The following is a 19141-nucleotide window of genomic DNA, read 5'->3' as shown; positions in this document are numbered from 1 at the left end:
TAAATGCATATTTTCATTAAGAGCTTTTTCTCTGGCTATTTTTTTGGAGATTTGTGCTATTTATAAGTATAGCTGTTATTCTTGCTACAATTCTCTTTCCTTTTGGTTTAATGCTTTGGTAAAGAGATAACTTTAATAGGTTTTAATAATTGCACACTTCTTTATTAATTTAAGTTTTAGTCAAGCACGCCTTCAAGGGCAACAAATTTCAAATAAAACCTACTAAAACATTAGAAAAACAAATTCCAGTTTCCAGAAAGCCATGATTAGAGAGTGAAATTAGTGGTTTAAAAATCCAACACCAAAATGATAGTCATCAAATGCTCATCAAGAGAGGCAGTTTTCCTTTTTATTTGGCTGGCTAACGTAGAATTTTCTGTCAGCTTCCATTAATCAAAATATACGGCTCTGATAATACAGCCAGCAAATCACATATCATGTCTTACATTAATAATTATATGCTCCGGAGAGTTCTGAATGGAGCTGGCCTAAAAATAGGATCCTAAGAATCCGAAGGCACATTTTAAAAAGCTTGGCTTTAAGGACACAAACAAGGTACAATTTTCCCAGAAAATAAAAGTAAAGGAACTTTTAAGGCAGCAAATTATTTTTATACAAATCTTTCACCATTCAGCATTTGTAAATGAGTTTTCTGATTGTGAATTGCGTGCTTTAATAATTTTTCTTTACAATGCAACATTAATAATGAAGTGAAATTATTAGCGTTTATTACACTGCAAACATTGGTTGCAAAGGACGTTATTAGCACATTCTATAATAACATTCCTAGCGCATTACAAATGGAAAGGAGGGGAAAAAAAAAAATCTTACCATTACCAGGATTTTCCAGAGCCCATGACAGCACCACCTGAGAGAGAGGTTTCGCATATCAAGGAACAGAAACCTACTGAATAAAAGGGTGGTACTTATCCTCCGCATTAGTTTGGTTGCAGAGCATGAGAGGACCTCCAGACCGTTATATGTACAAACCATCACCAAACACCACAACTTCTAACTATACAGTCACGCTAAGTAGTGCACTCCAACCCTTGATAGTGGGGAAATATAAGAGTGCTGTCATGGGATCTGGAAAATGCTGTTACCGGTAAGTAACTAAGATTTTTATTCTTCACCCATGACAACTCCAACTGAGAAATTTATATAGAACAAATCCACCATAGGGAGGGATCATTGCTTGTAAAACCTTTCTCCCAAAAGATAGATCAGCAGAGGAGGATAGATCAAGCCTATAGTGTTTATAGAAGGTGGAAGAAGAGGACCATGTTGCTGCCTTACATTTATGGTCAATGGACACCTAATCCGTCTCTGCCCAAGAGGTTGCGACAGCCTGAGTAGAATGAGCTTTCAAGTTCTCTGGAACTGACAGATTACTAGAAGAGTAGGCTAGCTTAATGGCCTGCCTAATCCATCTAGCTAGGGTACCCCTTGTCACCTTGAGTCCTTTCGTAGATCCCTGGAAGAAAACAAAACAAGGCTCCACTCTTTATCCACTGCTTTGTTAACTGCAAAGTACTGTACAAGAGCCCGCCTAACAATCTAGTGTGTGAAGTTTCTCCTCTTCAGTATTCTTGGGATCAATAAAAATGGAGGGGAGAATAATCTCCCGGCTTCTATGAAATTTTGTGGCCACTTTCAGAAGATAGGCTGGGTCTGGTCTTAAGACAGTCCTATCCTCAAAAATCTGTGAAAATGGATGGTTAACTGACAGGGCTTGAATGTCACTGACTGTACAGGCCGAAGTTAATACCACTAAAATTACCTTTTTTAAAAAGGTAAAAGTCTAGACTGTCAACCCTTCCAATGGTTCAAAAGGGGGCGTAGTTAATGCTTCTAGGACCAAATTCAAATACCAGGGAAGTATTCTTGGGCTAGGGATTGGCCTGGATCACAACTTCTTATAAATCTAACAATCCAACTATCGACTGCCAGGTTATAGTTGTACAATTCTCCTAGGGCCGAAACCTACAACTTTAAGAGTGCTAGTGAATAGGCCCAGTTCCATACCTTTCTGGAGGAATTCTAATATGGCATTAATTGATCTTTCATTACCCAAACCAGACAAGAAACTTGCCCAGGTTCTACCATATATTTGAATTGTCACTAGTTTTCAGCTTTTAAGCAAGGTAGATAGCAAATTCAGGGAAAAATCTCTCTGGGTCAATAGTGCCCTCAAATTCTAGGCAGTCAAATGAAGGCCTGTTGTGAATGGAAAACTGGACCTTGACTGAGGAGATCCATGAATCCTGCCAAAAATCCCGGATCTGATATGGACACCACTTTTATCCATGGAAACCAGGGTCTCTTGGGCCAGAATGTGGCTGTTAGAATAATGCTTGACTGTCCCTCCCTGACCTTCCTCAACACTGCTGGAATCATCATCAACGGAGGGAATCTGCAGGGCATCTACTGCATGGGGATGTAGAGAGCAAACTACACATGAGTTTTGTAGACTAGACAGGCTCGCCGACACTAACTTTCTGCAATCTACTAGGTTGCATACAATGAACTGAGGGATTTAAATGCTTATTAAATCAGAGCAATATATTAGTTCTTTACACTTATCTGCTTTCATAGGACCGGTCTACATTAATTCCAATGAGGTTGCATTAACCTATAAAACTTGTACTAGTGTAAAGTTATCCAACATAATTTAAATAGATTATGAAACATTAAGTAAAAATTGTTATTTTGTCTATTTTGGCAAGCTTTTCTGTTGAACTTAATTATTCTTACAAGTGGAGTAGAAAAGGTAGTTCTTCAGTTGACCATTTATATAAAGATCACAGTTCAGATTTCATTATAACAGTTTTGTAGTTTTGATAGTAGCATCAAAGTTTGGTCGCAGCACAAGAAGAGGATTACAATAAATCTACTTAGCAATAAATTGTCCTCTAGAGCCCATTATAAATGGTTACATTAGTTATATATGCCATTCAGTGTAGCTTCAGAAATCTTAGTGCTATGAGAGCATAGCAGAAAAATAATAAAAACCTGAAAAAGAGGTTACTAGTGATATGATTTATTAAAATTAATGCATTCTTTAGATCTTGATGCTTAATTCTAACACGGAAGCCTGATTCCACCTTCCTAACCAAGCCAAAAAATTTTCAAATCTGACCAGTGTCCCTTGACTATGAAATGCTTCAACATATCCCAGTGATTCTGAGAATGTTTTTTTCTTGGCACATTGCACTTAACGGTAGCAGTAAATTTAGGTCTATGTGACTTGCGTTTATTTATGAAAAGATCTAAAATTTCACAACTAGGAAAACTCACAATTTTTAAAATTTTATGCCCTTAAAACAGATGCCCTTTATGTGCTTATTTTGTGTGACATACCACACAAAATAAATAACATTTACCACATTTCTACTTTCCATCAGCATCATTCCTGAAAGAACCTTTTTGGTTAGGATGTTAACCAGGTTGTAAGTTTAGCAGTAGTTTTTCTTTTTTTTTTATCAATAAAATTTACAAATCCTATATTTTTGGGGTCCACTTTACTTTTAAAGTGACTTTAAGGAGGCAAATATGTCAGAAAACCCGCAAAGGCCCCATTTTAAAATCTGCACCTCTCAATGTTTCAAAACAACATTCAGAAAATTTTAGTTGCTTCACAGGAATGAATGCAAACAGGAAAAAATGAAAGTACAAATTTTTGTTTTAGCTAAAATATTGATATAGCCTCAATTTTGTCATTTTCACAAGGGTAAAAAGGAGAAAATAAACACCATAATTTGTCAAGTTATTTATTCTAAGTACACCCAAACCATATGTGTGGTTGGAAACTACAGTATGAGCACCATTTGATTTTTGGAGCATAAATTTGGTTGGAATAGATTGTGGCATCACACTGCATTTGCAGAGCCTCCAAGTTGCCAAAACTGTATAAATCAACCTACAAGTGATCCTATTTTGGAAACGTCACCCCTCAAGGAATTCACAGACTAGTGTTATCACCATTTTGAACATACAGGTGCTATAGTCAGAAGAGTAACAAAAGAAATGGAACAATAGAACGCTTGGGCCATATTCTCCCAAGTATACCAATACCTTACATGTGGTTGGAAATTACTGTTTGAACACCTCACAAGCCTCGAAAGGGAACGAGCACTATCTGAATTTTGAAGTGCAAGTTTTTCTAGAACATATTGCAGATGCCAGGTCAAATTTAAAGAGCCTCTGATAAGACAGAAGAAACCCCACCTACCCTACCCTCTCAAGTGACCCCATTTTGGAAACTGCACCTATCACATAATTTCTCTCGAGTTGCAGTGAGCGTTTTAAACAAGTAATGTTGCAGAATTTTATAACATTGGGTCATGAAATTGAAAAATGTAAAGATTTTCTATGGAAATATTGATTTAGCCCAAAATGTTCACAAGGATAACCAGAGAAATTGCACAACAAATGTTGGGGTCCATTTTCTCCTGAGTATGCAGATAGCCCATGTTTGTTTAGAATCTGCTGTTTGGGCACAAGGCTGGACTTGGAAGGGAAGGGGCACAATTTGGCTGTAATAGATTGAACACAATGTCTCATTTGCAGTGCCCCCAAAGTGCCAAAAAAGCAGAAACCCCCTCAAGTGACCCAATTTTGGAAACTACACCTTTCAAGGAACTCTTCTTGAGGTGCGGTGAGCACTTTAAACTACCCACTGGTGATTCACAAATTTGTATAATATTGAGCTGTGGAATTTAAATATTTACTAAAATGTTGGTTTCAGCCCCAAGTTCTTAATTTCCAAAAGGGCTAATAGGACAAAATAGATTACATAATTTGTTACGCAATTTCTCCTGAGTACACCAACACCCCATATGTGGTCAGAATTGAGCGCTATATTGGAATGCACATTTTGCTTGAATGGTTTGCACATGCTGTATAACAATGACAGAGACTCTGAGATGCTAGGACAGCAGAGCCCTATTATAAGTGAACCTATTTTACAAACCTCAATGAACTTAGAGTTGAAAGGGGTGCAGTGTTCATATTGATACTACAGCCTCCCTTGCATTTGTTTGGGACATCTGGAAGAATGATTTCCCGGAAAAGAAAAGGTGACCGCTACAATGAATCCTGTGTCATACTAACAATAATGCATCCTGACAGCCTTCAAATGTGGGGGACATTTTCATCCAACGTAGTGGGCTTATTCCTAATTTTGCCTAAAAATACTGCCATGAGTAAAAATAGTATCTTAACCGGTTCCCGACCGCCCACTGTACATAAACGTCCGCGCTGCCTGGGCTCTGTGCAGCGCGGACGTTTAAAAATGGTGGGTGGTATCGCAGCGCTCAGGACCCCCAGGGTCCTGCAAGCGCTGCGATTCCGGTGCAGAGCGTTAGCTCTGACAGGGAACATCATCGGGACCTGATTGGATCAGGTCCCAGTGATGTTAACCCTTTGCTGTCTTCTATATGCTGCGATCTATAGTGATCGCGGCATATAGGAGACAGCAGTAGGAGGGGGGGTAGTCTTACTTACCTCCGAAGACCTCAGATTCCTTCCAGGACCTGGGGTTGCTATGGCAGCTGGAGGTCACATGACCGCCTCCAGCTCTGCCATATATGGTGTCCTGTCTGGCTCAGCTTGCAAGCTGAGCCAGACAGGAGACTCTGACTGAAACAGGGAAGATCTCATGTAATGTAATGTAATATATATCTATTACATTACATGAGATCAGTGATCAGAAAAATAAAAATTAATGTCCCATAAAGGGACTAAGTAAAAATGAAAAAAAAAGTTAAAAAAAAAGTTTTTAAACTGTTAAAAAAAATCACAAAATAAATAAAATATTAAACCAATAAATCCGTATATTTTTACAAAACCAAAAAAAGATCACATATTTGGTATCGCCGCATCCAAAACAACCCGAGCTATAAAACTGTCACACTAATTAACTCCTTCTGTGCGCACCGTAATAAAAATAAATAAAAAACGGAGCAAAAAAATATGCTTTTTCATCATATCGCCAAACAAAAAGTGGAAAAAAATGCGATCAAAAAGCAAAATAGAAATAAATATGGTACCGCTGAAAACGTCATCTTGTGCCGCAAAAAACAAGCTGCCATACAGCTCCATCAGTCGAAAAATAAAGTTATAGTGCTCAGAATAAAGCAATGCAAAAAAAATATTTTTTTCTATAAATTTGTTTTATTGTGTAAAAGCACCAAAACATAAAATATACAGTAAGTGTAGTATCGCTGTAAATGTACTGACCCGAAGAATAACGCTGCCTGATCACTTTTACCACACGCAGAACGGCATAAAAAAAACCTCAAAGAACAATTCCTGAATTGGTTTTTGTTAATTTTACCTACCAAAAAACGGAATAGAAAGCGATCAAAAAATGTCACGTACCCAAAAATGGTACCAATAAAAATGTCAACTCGTCCCGCAAAAAACAAGCCATCACATGACTGTCGGCCGAAATATGGAAAAATTATAGCTCTCAAAATATGGTGATGCAAAAACTAGATTTTGCAAAAAAAAGCGTCTTTTAGTGTGTGACAGCTGTCAGTCATAAAAACCCGATATAAATCTGGTATCTCTGTAATCGCACCGACCCAAAGAATAAAGTAATCTCATCACTTATACCGCACGAGGAGCGGCGTAAAAAATAAATAAAACCAATTCTTCACCTGCTACGGATTTGTTTATTATGTCTCCCAAAGATCGCAGTAAGGCTCTGCTCACATTAATCCTGCTCTGCGCTGAGCACTTACACCAGAGTTTCCGTGTAAATCTCTGAAATACGTGATTCAGCCAGAACCCATGACGGAAGATTCCCTGTAATGAGGCAGATATAAACCACTGTGGACGCCGTCTAGCCTGGGATCCCACGGTGTCATTTGTTTTAGGCGTGCATAAAAGTGCGGTTGGCCAGTTTTGTGCACTTCTGAATAAAAGGACACCGCTAAACAGAGGCCAGACGGAGTCCAGAGTAACTCTGCTGCCTCATTACAGTGAATGGATCCCGCAGGGGTTTCATCTGAATTATATCACTTGGAAATTTAGATGGAAACCCCGACATAAGTGCTCAGCCTAGAGCGCCGGATAAATGTTACATAAAATGTTCCCAATAAAAGCTTCAACTCAGTCCTCAAAAAAAGCTAGTCCCCACTCAGGTCTGTCATCTGTTAAAAATATAAGGGACTTCCAAGTTACTGGTAGCAGAAAGGCTCTGGAAAAGCGAAATGGCCCTTGCCCCCCAAAAGAAATTCAGAAAATTTTGTGCTCCCAAATCCAAATGCCTATTCTACAATAATTTGTTCTCCAATTGTCAAATAGCACTCAGTCCCCCCCAGATCTCGCCGTATGGCTGAGCGGTACGATACAGCCACATATGGGGTATTGCCACTTTTAGAAGAAATTGTGTGACACATTTCGGCACCATTTTTACCCATTACCCTGTGTGAAAATGTAAAATCTGAGGGTAAAACATTTTTTTGTGGTAAAAATATAATTATGCTTTTTTCACTGCCCAATGGTATAAATTTAAAAATTAAAAAATACTCACTACTTCCCTAGATGAATTCCTTGAGAGGTGTAGTTTACAAAATGGGGTCACTTGTGGGGGTTTCTGCTGTTTCGGCATGTCAGCGACTCTTCAAATGTGACATGGTGTCTGCCACCTATCCCAGCCAACATAGCGCTCATTTCTCTTCCGAACCCTGCCGTACACCAAAGCAGTGGTTTTCCCCCACATATGGGGTATCGGCGTACTCAGGAGAAATTGCACAACAAATTTCATGGTGCAATTTATCCTATTATCCTTATGATAATGCAAAATTAAGGGATGAAAAACGTTTTTGTGGGAAAAATGTGAAAATTTTATTTTTACAGCTCAATATTATAAACTTTTGTGAAGCACCTTGGGGTTCAAGGTGCTCACCACACATCTAGATAAGTTCCCTAAGGGGTCTAGTTTCCAAAATGGTGTCACTTGTGGGGGGTTTCCACTGTTTAGGCACATCAGGAGCTCTCCAAACGCAACATGGCGTCTGCTAATTATTCAGACAAATTTTATATTCAAAAAGTCTAATGGTGCTCCTTCCCTTCCGAACCCTGCAGTGCGCCCAAACAGTGGTTTTCCCTCACATGTGGGGTATCAGCACGCTCAAGAGAAATTGAACAAAAAAAAATTGGGGTCCATTTTTCCTGTTACCCCTGTGAAAATAAAAAAATTGGGTCTAAAGTAACATTTTTGTGAAAAAAGTTAAATGTTAATTATTTTCTTCCACATTCCAAAAATTCCTGTTAAGCACCTGAAGGGTTAATAAAGTTCTTGAATGTGGTTTTGAGCACCTTGAGGGGTGCAGTTTTTAGAATGGTGTCACTTTCTGGTATTTTCTGTCATAAAGACTCCTCAAAGTGACTTCAAATATGATGTGGTCCCTAAAAAAATGTTTTTGTAAATTTTGTTGGAAAAATGAGAAATCGCTGGTCAACTTTTAACCCTTCTAGCTCCCTAACAAAAAAACAAAATTGTGCTGATGTAAAGTAGACATGTGGGAAATGTTATTTATTAACTATTTTGTGTGACATCTCTCTGATTTAAGGGCATGAAAATTCAAAGTTAGAAAATTGCAAAATTTTCAAAATTTTCCACAAATTTCTGATTTTTTCACAAATAAATGTAAGTTATATCGAAGAAATTTTACCAGTATCATGAAGTACAATATGTCACGAAAAAACAGTCTCAGAATCAGGGGAATACATTGAAGCGTTCCAGAGTAATTACTTCATAAAGTGACAGTGGTCAGAATTGAAAAAATTGGCCCGGTCACGAAGGCAAAAACAGGCTCTGGCGCGAAGTGGTTAAAGGGGTTTTCCCACAAACAAAAGTTCATTTTAATCAATGGCTGTCTCTGACTGTGTACGGAACATGGTCTGATCATACCACAGCTCCTGGGCAGTGGAGGAAGCAAAAAAAAAAAAAAAAAAAGTACAAAAAAAAAAAAAAAAATTCCAAAATACAGACATTTCAGCAGGTGATTGCAGCTGATTCTTTCGTTCTGTGAAGTAAAACGTTGTTTAAAAACAGGCAGGGAAACTCTTTACCTCACAAAAAGAATCAGCTGTGATCCCCATACTGTAATGTCTGTATTGTCTTTTGCTTCCTCCCATGCTTAGGAGATATGGTATGATCAGACAGTGTTCCGTACACAGTCAGACACAGCCATTAAAACAGGGAAAATTTATAAGATTATCTCAGCACAGGAACATTTTAAAACACATCCAATAAGGGAAGTTATTATTATTCCAAGATCTATTGATTAGCATCAACTTCGAAATCCTTTTAACATCCTTAACATCCTCCTAGATTGACTTCTCATAACAATCCAGGAGTAATTTGGTGATGATCAATGTGATATCCAAGCAATTTGATGAACAAAACATTGACATTTTGAGTCCATAGCAAGGAGGAAACACTCTAGATCTCAATCCAATTGACAACCTGTGGTCAATCCTCAAAAAAGGAGATGGACAAACAAAAACAGACAGACATTGTGATAAACTCCAAGCACTGATTAGACAATAATGGGTTGCCAGTAGTCAGATTTGGCCCAAAATTGGATATCCAGAATACCAGGGCGAATTGCAGAAGTCTTAAAAATAATAGTCAAAACCGTAAATCCTGAGTATTTGCATAAAATGTATGCATGTGTCAAAAAAAGTATAAAAACCTCAAGAAATGCCTATAAAATGTACTTTGATTGCGAGGCAAAAAAACCAAACAAACAAACAAAAAAAAAAAAGCGTGGTGTGCAGTGTTCCGATGAAAACAAGGATGAGAAAGTATAGAAAAACAATGAAAATTATTAAAGGACAGCAACACAATTATAAATGAATTTTAGAATACCATAGAAACATTAAAAACACTGAACAGCAAACTTTGTGAAATCCAAAATTTGTTTCAGTCTCAAAACTTTTGGCCACAACCGAAAGAGTTAAGCGAAATGCAAGTAGGTTGTGGGTTGTGGCCTGTAAAGCACATGCATATAAAACGAAAAAAAAAAAACACTTACGGAAACTTATCTACTCCACTAATACATTAACACACATGCATTGTGTGTAGCTGAAAATTACCTTTTGTTTTCTGAGTGAACTTTTAACAAAGGAGTCTTCTCTGTGTAGCTATTGTTTTTCACTTGCCTGAACAGTTTAGGCAGGTTAAAGGGATACCTACAAAATTAAGAAGCCACATAAAAAAACAAGTAAAGACAGCAGTGTAAAAATCTTATTAGTAAATGTTTAATTCAGTTTAGAAAAAATTTAAATCTTGTTATGGTTTTGGTTTAAGTTCAGTCGTCAATGTCATTGACAGCATTTCCTATGTGAGCAGACAGAGGGCTATTTAATAAATAGGACCACCCATTAGACTCCTAAAGACCAGACTGAGCAATGCTTTTAATTAATAAGACTATTGTCACGTAAGGTGAGGGAAAGACAAAGTGCACAACAACAGTAAGAGGGGGAGGAAGCCCAAACATTAGGGAAAGGGGGAGTGGAGACCCCCTAGGCAGATCTGACAAACACCCCGACTCCCCTAACGTCCCTAAATAGGTTCCGCACCTATCGCCGAGCAGGAAACCTAATCCCTGACTGCCCCTAGCAATAGGCCCTAGATAGAGAGGGGACGGGGTGAGCACTAGTCAGCCCTCACTGCATCTAAAGACAAACAGGTAAACGGATGAGGGGGAAACACTTGGCATAATGTCTCTGGTGTCTTCTCAAGCCAACTATCCTTCAAGGAAACTCCAAGAAGACACTAGCCGACTACTAGTACTTCAAGCCTGGACAGAGGAAAATAGAGCTATCACCGGCGACTCTCTGGAGAGACTGAAGGTATTTAAATATCCAGCAAGGGTGTGTCAAATAGCAGCAGAAGGTGCAGGTCACTGCTAGGTTCTAGAGGGAGAAGGACATGCCTCCACTACAGAGAAGAGAAGACAAGAAAGTGCCTGAAGAGCGAAGCACAGTGACCTTCTAAAGCTCGGTCCAGGATGACTGTCACACCTGACACACCCGTGGCAACTATATAGTTAGGCTAAATCTTTTCATAAAAACCAAATTAAGAATCAACTCTATCTCCTGCTCTACAAGATGCTGCTAACAGATCAAATTTCACACCTAAAGTAAAATGCCACACACACACACATACATACTGCTCAAAAAAATAAAGGGAACACTTAAACAACAGAATATAACTCCAAGTAGATCAGTGACGTCTGTGAAATCAAACTGTCCACTTAGGAAGCGACACTGATTGACAATCAATTTCACATGCTGTTGTGCAAATGGAATAGACAATAGATGGAAATTATTGGCAATTATCAAGACACCCTCAATAAAAGGAGTGGCTCTGCAGTTGGGGACCACAGACCACATCTCAGTACCAATTCTTTCTGGCTGATGTTTTGGTCACTTTTGGTTGTGCTTTCACACTCGTGGTAGCATGAGATGGACTCTACAACCCACAGAAGTTGCTCAGGTAGTGCCACTCATCCAGGATAGCACATCAATGTGAGCTGTGGCAAGGTGGTTTGCTGTGTATCAGCGTAGTGTCCAGAGGCTGGAGGCACTACCAGGAAACAGACCAGTACACCAGGAGACGTGGGGGGGGCCGTAGGAGGGCAACAACCCAACTGTAAGACCACTACCTCCGCCTTTGTGCAAGGAGGAACAGGAGGAGCACTGCCAGAGCCGTGCAAAATGACCTCCAGCAGGCCACAAATGTGCACGTGTCTGTACAAACGGTTAGAAACCGACTCCATGAGGGTGGTATGAGGGCCCGACGTCCACAGATGGGGGTTGTGCTCACAGCCTAAAACGGTGCAGGACGCTTGGCATTTGCCACAGAACACCAGGATTGGCAAAGCCGCCACTGGCGCTCTGTGCTCTTCACAGATAAAAGCAGGTTCACACTGAGCACATGTGACAGACGTGAGTCTGGAGACGCCATGGAGAGTGATCAGCTGCCTGCAACATCGTTCAGCATGACCGGTTTGGCAGTGGGTCAGTAATGGTGTGGAGTGGCATTTCTTTGGAGGGCCGCACAGCCCTCCATGTGCTCGCCAGAAGTAGCCTGACTGCCATTAGGTACAGAGATGAGATCCTCAGACCCTTTGTGAGAACATATGCTGGTGTGGTTTGCCCTGGGTTCCTCCTAATGCAGGACAATGCCAGACCTCATGTGGCTGGAGTGTGTCAGCAGTTCCTGCAAGATGAAGGGATTGAAGCTATGGACTGGCCCACCCGTTCCCCAGATCTGAATCCGATTGAGCACATCTGGGACATCATGTCCCACTCCATCCACCAACATCACGTTGCACCACAGACTGTCCAGGAGTGGGCGGATGCTTTAGTCCAGGCCTGGGAGGAGATCCTACAGGAGACCATCCGCAACCTCATCAGGAGCATGCCCAGGCATTGTAGGGAGGTCATACAGGCACGTGGAGGCCACACAATACTGAGCCTCATTTTGACTTGTTTTAAGGACATTACATCAAAGTTGGATCAGCTTGTAGTGTGTTTTTCCACTTTAATTTTGGGGGTTTCTCCAAATCCAGGCCTCCATTGGTTAATAAATTTTATTTCCATTGATGATTTTTGTGTGATTTTGTTGTCAGCACGTTCAACTTTGTACAGAACAAAGTATTCAATGAGTGTTTCATTCATTCAGATCTAGGATGTGTTATTTGAGTGTTCCCTTTATTTTTTTGAGCAGTGTATACATATTTATTAGAGATATAGCTATATATATCTATATCTCTCTCATATTTGATTGCTCTCAATATACTTAGGTCTTCACAATTTTAATGTATGATGATGACTAGTGATGAGCGAGCACTAAATGTTCAAGTCGAGCAAATTGGAATGCTCGTGTGCTTGGTCCGGGCCCAATGTAAGTCTATGGGAAACACGAGCATTTTTCCGGCGGCCTCCACTGGAGGCCTTCAGGGGGCCTAAAAAATGCCCAAATCGGAACAGTGCTCAAATGACATGGGAACAGCATGGGGAAGACCCCTGGAAGCATCTCTGACTCCCAGGTCACTGCTGTCAACAATGTTGTCAGAGGTATTAAGCCACTTTCATAGACTCACAATAAAACATACAAAAACGAAACCAAAATGGATTTTCCTGGGAAATATGTTAAGGAACATCCTTTCCAGGGTAATGACTTGTATATAAGGCAAAATAAATATGCAGAAACAAAAATGCTCCTCCACACCTTGGGCTATGTTCACACACAGTGTTTTTGATGCATTTTTGCATTGCTTTCAACCAAGGCAAATGCATTCATCGGGAAATGTCATTTTAACACTTTACTACCTTATCTGGCCATGTGGTGTGTGAGACATGATCAGACACATCCTGTTTCATTTATGAAGGAGGGACTCTGAAAGTAACAAACATTATTTTTATAGGGCCATCAGGCGGTCCTCGCTATTGTTAGAGAGCCATCAGCTGGCTATGCTTTGTTGTTCCCATTATTAACGAGTGGGTTTCCTATACTGTTATTGCATGTGCATTAACTGCAAGGGCTGCCAAAAATTTGAGAAAAACCGTAATACCAAATTTAAAGACACAGAAGTGGGCCTCAGTAACGACATCTTCCCATTAGAAAAGAGTAGGTCTTCCATACTGTTCTTGCGTATACAGCGACTTCAACGGCTGCCAAAACTTTGGAGGCACTCCAATGCCCCTTGCAGGAGACAGAGATATGGTGATATGGCAGATATGGTGGTGGAGGATGAGGATTAGGAGAAGGACAAGAGCAAATAGACAAAATCAGGAAGCATATACGACGCGCCCCTGGGCCGTGGGGTACCCGGTGCCGGGCTGGTAGATGCTGGGCGATGATGTCACAGTGACGGTGACCCGGTCAGTGACCCAGGGCGGTCATTCGATAGGGAATTATTTACAGGGGATTTATGTACAAAGTTTGTGACGCCACCTGTGGTATGCAGCTAAGGGAGCTGCCGCTGCGGAGCACGTCCTCTGGAGCTGATGTTACTGCAGCAGGGATGGTGGGGCTCTCCACAGGTAGAGCTTAGCTCCAGGGCAGTGTAGATGTAAAAGGTTGTGCTGGGCGTTGTAGTGCAGGGTTTTATGGTGCAGCAATAATCACAGAGACAATGAAGTGCAGTCCTCAGGGTCTTTACTCACGGTTGTTGCAGTCCAAGTTACAGGTACCACAGTAACTTCCCTTGTCGTGCTGCGCGTACTCAGGGAGGGGTTCAGTTCACCCTCAGATATCTCCAGAGTACTTAGCAGGACCCCCTTTTATGTCCTTTCTCTGGCAGTCTCCCTGCACCTCATACCTAGTGTCCCAATTCAGTACCTGCGGGCCTTGTCAGGCGACGTCTGTTCCGTCCCCTGGGTCCTCTATAGCTACCTTGTTGTTGAGACTGATATGGACTGTTGGCTGCAGGACTTGAAATACTACAGCCTCTGGTTTCTAGTTGAGTCAAAGTTCTCTGCTAGCTGAGGGACCGGTCCCCTTTGTGTGGCCTGACCCCTCCACCTCCCAGCAGATTCGGGCGTACGGGTGGCCTCAAGCACTGCCCGTACCCCTGGGGTCCCTTCTTCCGTTCCTGGAGCCCTTCCTGCTCCCTCTCCTCTTTCTTCAGTCCTGGGCCTCTCCTCAGGCCCTCTGCCTGAGCAGAGCTCCTGCAGAGCCCTGCTCCACTCCTTTCACTGTAGACTGTTCTCTCGCTCTCCTCAGACTGACTGGCTTGTCTTTCTAAGATGGCTTCCCTTTTTATACCTTCCTCTCATGTGCTCGCCTAAGCTACTTCCTTCACCCACACCCACTACATAGTTCCTGCCCCCCAGCTAGGGACCCGGAACTGTGCTCTCCCTTAGGAGCAATCTCGCCCTACCCCCACTGCGGGTATGTGTTGGATGCAGGTGTTAGGGTCCTGAGCTGTACTCAGTCAGAAATTGCCCTCTTCTGCTCACAAATCCTTCCAAACATCTACAACGTTGAGTTCCAATGTGTGGGGACATCGCACACCAGTTGGTGAGGTGGAAGCTGCAAACGCTGCTGAAGCACGGCAAGGGCGGTGGAAGCTGTAGCTGACCTTCTAAAATGGGCACACATGCAGCGTACTTTGACAAGCAGATCCGGGTAGATTTTGAGAAACTGCTGAAACACAAGGTTACGCACATGGGTCAGGCATGGTACATGTGTGAGCTCGCCTCGCTTCAGAGCCACCACCAGGTTCCGGCCATTGTCACATATGACCATGCCTGGCTGTAGGTTCTGTGGCGCCAGCCACAGATCTGCCTACTCCTTCTGATCTGTCCACAATGCTTCAGCGTTGAGCGGTTTGTCACCTAAGCGTATTAAACTTCAGCACAGCCTTTTGCTGCTTGGCCGAGGCAGTGCTGCATTGCTTCCAGTTTGTGACTGATGTGGTCATTTCGGAGGAGGAGGAGGAGGAGGAGGAGGAGGAGGAGGAGGAGGAGGAGGAGGAGGAGGAGGAGGAGGAGGAGGAGGAGGAGGAGGAGGTGGTGCAGGAGCTGTAGATGTGGGGGGCAACCCTTATTAACCCAGACCCCGCAATTCCTGGCTTCGGAAGGACATGTTCTGTCCCAAGGTCTGACTGGGTCCCGGCTTCCATTATATTAACCCAGCATGTCATCAGCGAGATATACCTTCCCTGCCCACAAGCACTTGTCCATGTGTCCATGGTTAGGTGGACTTTACCAGTAATTGTGTTGTTGAGGGCATGGCTAATGTTTGTGGGACGTGTGGTTGTGTAATGCAGGGACAGCACACCGAAGAAATAGTGGCGGCTGGGGACCAAGGACGGATGTCACCATTAGTGTTGAGCCACCCCCGTAGTGTTCGAGTTCGGTTCGGTTCGTCGAACACCCGTGTGTTCGCCGAACTGTTCGTCGAACACCTTCGAACACCGTTAAAACCAATGGCAGGCAAACAAAAACACATAGAAACACATAGAAAACACCTTCAAAGGTGTCCAAAAGCTGACAAACTGCTCAGAAGACACAACTAACACATGGAAAAGTGACAAGTACATATAGTCATGCGAAAAGAAAAGAGGTGGAGGAGTAAAAGGAGGGGGAGACACAAATATAGGCATGTCATGCCCTTCTAAAATCCAAAAAGTGAGAAGCCGACACGTTCAGTCCGCTCCTGCCCGTGCCACCTCCGTGTCGCCGGGTTTGTGCCAGAGCCGCGGTGAACCCTGACGGCCAGCCCCCCTCTCCCAATACTGGTGCCTGTCCGCTGGTGGGTCGAGCGAGCCCCCCTGTGGTGGAGGCAGCTCTAAGCTTTTTAATTTAAATTGTCTCTCTAATTTGAATGAATACACTTTAAATCCATTTACAAGGATCTATTGGAGGGCAAGTCTCATGCCAGCAGCCGCGTAATTCCAGCTCCAGTAGCGTCCACTAAAGCTGCTGCAGTTAAAAAGCTTTTATAAGGATCGAGCTCGGCTGTCCACCGCAAGGCATCCTACTGCCAGTCCCAGCCCCTATGCCTTGGGGTGCCTCCTGATGCTCTTCACTGAGTATCCCGTGGTCCCGAAGCATTTCCTTTGAAAAAATTAAGTGTCCAAACTACAGGTGGTGTAGCTTGCTTAACAGCCGGGATAATCCGCTGACTAGCAGACACTGCTACTAGGCACAAAGTATTTCCTGGGCTAGATGCAGTTAAAAATTTGTAATTAGATACTCTCATTGGATGCTGAGAAAGCATTCCATAGAGTCTCCTGGCACGCCATATATGATTCTCTTAAAAAGCTTGGGGTAGGGGTCTAGGGGACCCTTTTATAGCCAAAATCACGGCCCTGTATCACAATACGTCACCTAGGCTGAAGATAAATGGAACTGTAGCACCCTGAGGGCTCGGTTGCTACAGAGGTATTGCACCTCACCCAGAGGTGTGATATCTCACTCTCAGGTAAGGATGGAGTGTGGATCAGGACCCGACACCTGCATGCATTACACCACATTGCCGTGGGGCAGGGCAACCAATATGCCCCTGAGATGGGCACGACAGTCCCTGTCCCTGGCTGGAGTGGGGGGAGGGAACACTGAGGAAGGGGAACCCTGTAGTGCAGGAGCAGGGAGGAAGCAGTTCCTGGGTGCATTGAGAAGGGAGTATAAAAGGTGGGCACCATCTTAGTTCAGTGCAGAGAAGTCTGAGCAGAAGTGGCAGGGAGCAGGGGCTCTGCATGAGCTCTGCTCCGGAGGCGGGCCTAGTAACAGAGGCCCAGGCCTGGAAGAGGGAGAAGGAAGGAAGAGGAGTGGAGAAGGCTCCAGGAACGAGGAACGAAGGGATCCCAGGGGTGCGGACGGGCGAGTCGCCACCGCACGCCCGAATCCACCTGCGTGGAGGGGTCAGGCCAAAGGGGGAGACCGGTCCCCGAAACTAGTGGAGGCAGGACACGACCCTCAGCTAGAAACAGGAGGCTGTGACATTTTATGTGGCGCAGCCCCTCGCTACACCCGCTAGGAAGGCACCACATAGGGTCAGGGAAACTGGCGCCAAGTTTACCAAGAGGAGGCCCGAGGCAGCCGGACAGAAGGGTTGGTAAGAAAGGCCAGACAAAGGACACACAAAGGGGGTCCTGTGAAGCGCTCCAAAGTTATCTGGGAGTTGTCTGAGCCCCTCACCTGGTGAGCACAGTACGATGTGGGCAGCCGTTACCTGCAGACGTGGTCTGGATAATAAGAACTGTGAGTAAAGGCCCTGGACTGCATCACTGACTCCGTGTCGTTACTGCTGCTGCCCTGCACCATCACCCCCATCCTCCGCATACACTGCCCTGAGGCTATACTCCTCCCGTGGGGAGTTATGCTACGCTCTTCCCCCCCCCAACACCAGCCTCAGCGGTCTGCCCTGGAGCGGCGGTTCACTCTGACCGCAATCCACGGGTGGCGTAGTCGGACATTTAAACATCAAAACCACATAAATAGTTCCGCCACTGGTTTGACCGCCCTGAGCCATGGAACCGGGTCGCCGCCACGGAGACTACAACCACCAGCATCCACCAAAAAGGGTCCGGCTCCGGGTGTCCCAAGGCCCAGGGGGCGCGTCAGAACATTTTCATCACCTTTCACAATCACCAATGGGACAAGGCAGGGATGTTCTCTGTCCCCTCTCTTATACATCCTAGTGACGGAGCACCTGCTCTCATCAATTCGCCATAACCCCAATATTAGGTGGATTGAGGTGGGAGGCACAGAGTACAAGTGCTCTCTATTTGCTGATTATGTCCTAGTATATATCACTCAATCACATATATCCATCCATGCTGTTATGGCTGAAATAGATCACTTTGTTACATGGTCAAATTTTAAAATCAATGCAGCGAAGTCTGAGGCCCTCGATGTCTCCCTCCCCAAATCCATATAGGATTCCATCCAGTCCAACTTTCCCTTTGCCTGGCCCTCACAGGGTATCAAATACTTAGGAATTCCTATTCATAGAGACCTCTCCCATCTATGTTATCTTAATTTTGGGCCCTTTATTGAACAACTCCATACAGACCACGGTTGGCAAGTTAGAACTGTAAGATTCACTACGTGAACCACTGGTGTTTTGTGGAAAAGCACATGTACACTGTGTTCCAAATTATTATGCAAAAAGTGTTTAGGAGTGATAAGGGAAGAATTTGTTTGTTTGTCAGTTAAACTCATTGACGGTGATGTGTGTCAGGGCTCTTTATATCACTGTAAGCAATTGCAGACACCTGTGCTAATTAGTTTGGCAGGTGTGTCCAATGAAAGGCAAGACTACTTAAGAAGGCTGTCTCACATTATTAAGCAGCCTACATTTTCTGCCAAAATGGGAAAGAAAAAGGATGTGTCGGCTGCTGAGAAGCAACAAATTGTGGAGTGTTTAGGTCAAGGCATGACTACAATCAACATTGTGCGATGATCAGGATGAAGTGTCTTGGCAATCAAGAAGTATGTAGTTGATTCACAGTACACACGTGTGCGTGCTGATAAGGGCAAATTGAGGACTCTTTCCTACAGGCAATTACGTCAGGTTGAAAGAGCAGCGGCAAAAAAGCCTGGTCATAGCAGCAGACAAGTTTTTGAAGCTGCTGGTGCCTCCAACGTCCCCCGAACAACA

At 43.2% G+C, this 19141-nt stretch overlaps 1 protein-coding gene across 5 annotated transcripts in view; it reads right to left on the bottom strand.

Annotated features, from left to right (window-relative positions):
* The window catches only part of OCA2 (OCA2 melanosomal transmembrane protein), a 677082-nt gene that overhangs the window by 435081 nt on the left and 222860 nt on the right, over positions 1-19141 (bottom strand). For 4 of the 5 annotated variants that reach the window (XM_073664530.1, XM_073664529.1, XM_073664532.1 and 1 more), the window contains one exon: positions 10114-10209. The exons of the other annotated variant lie outside the window; for it this stretch is intronic. In XM_073664530.1, the coding sequence (XP_073520631.1) occupies positions 10114-10209 (96 nt within the window). The remainder of the gene's footprint in view (positions 1-10113; positions 10210-19141) is intronic. 5 annotated transcript variants of the gene reach the window in all.

Source organism: Phyllobates terribilis, unplaced genomic scaffold, assembly GCF_046119375.1.
Source record: "Phyllobates terribilis strain yellow unplaced genomic scaffold, ASM4611937v1 Scaffold_2__4_contigs__length_985480577, whole genome shotgun sequence".
Lineage (NCBI taxonomy): Eukaryota > Metazoa > Chordata > Amphibia > Anura > Dendrobatidae > Phyllobates > Phyllobates terribilis.
The sequence above is the reverse complement of the archived record's forward strand: the minus strand, read 5'-3'. Positions and strand labels throughout refer to the sequence as shown.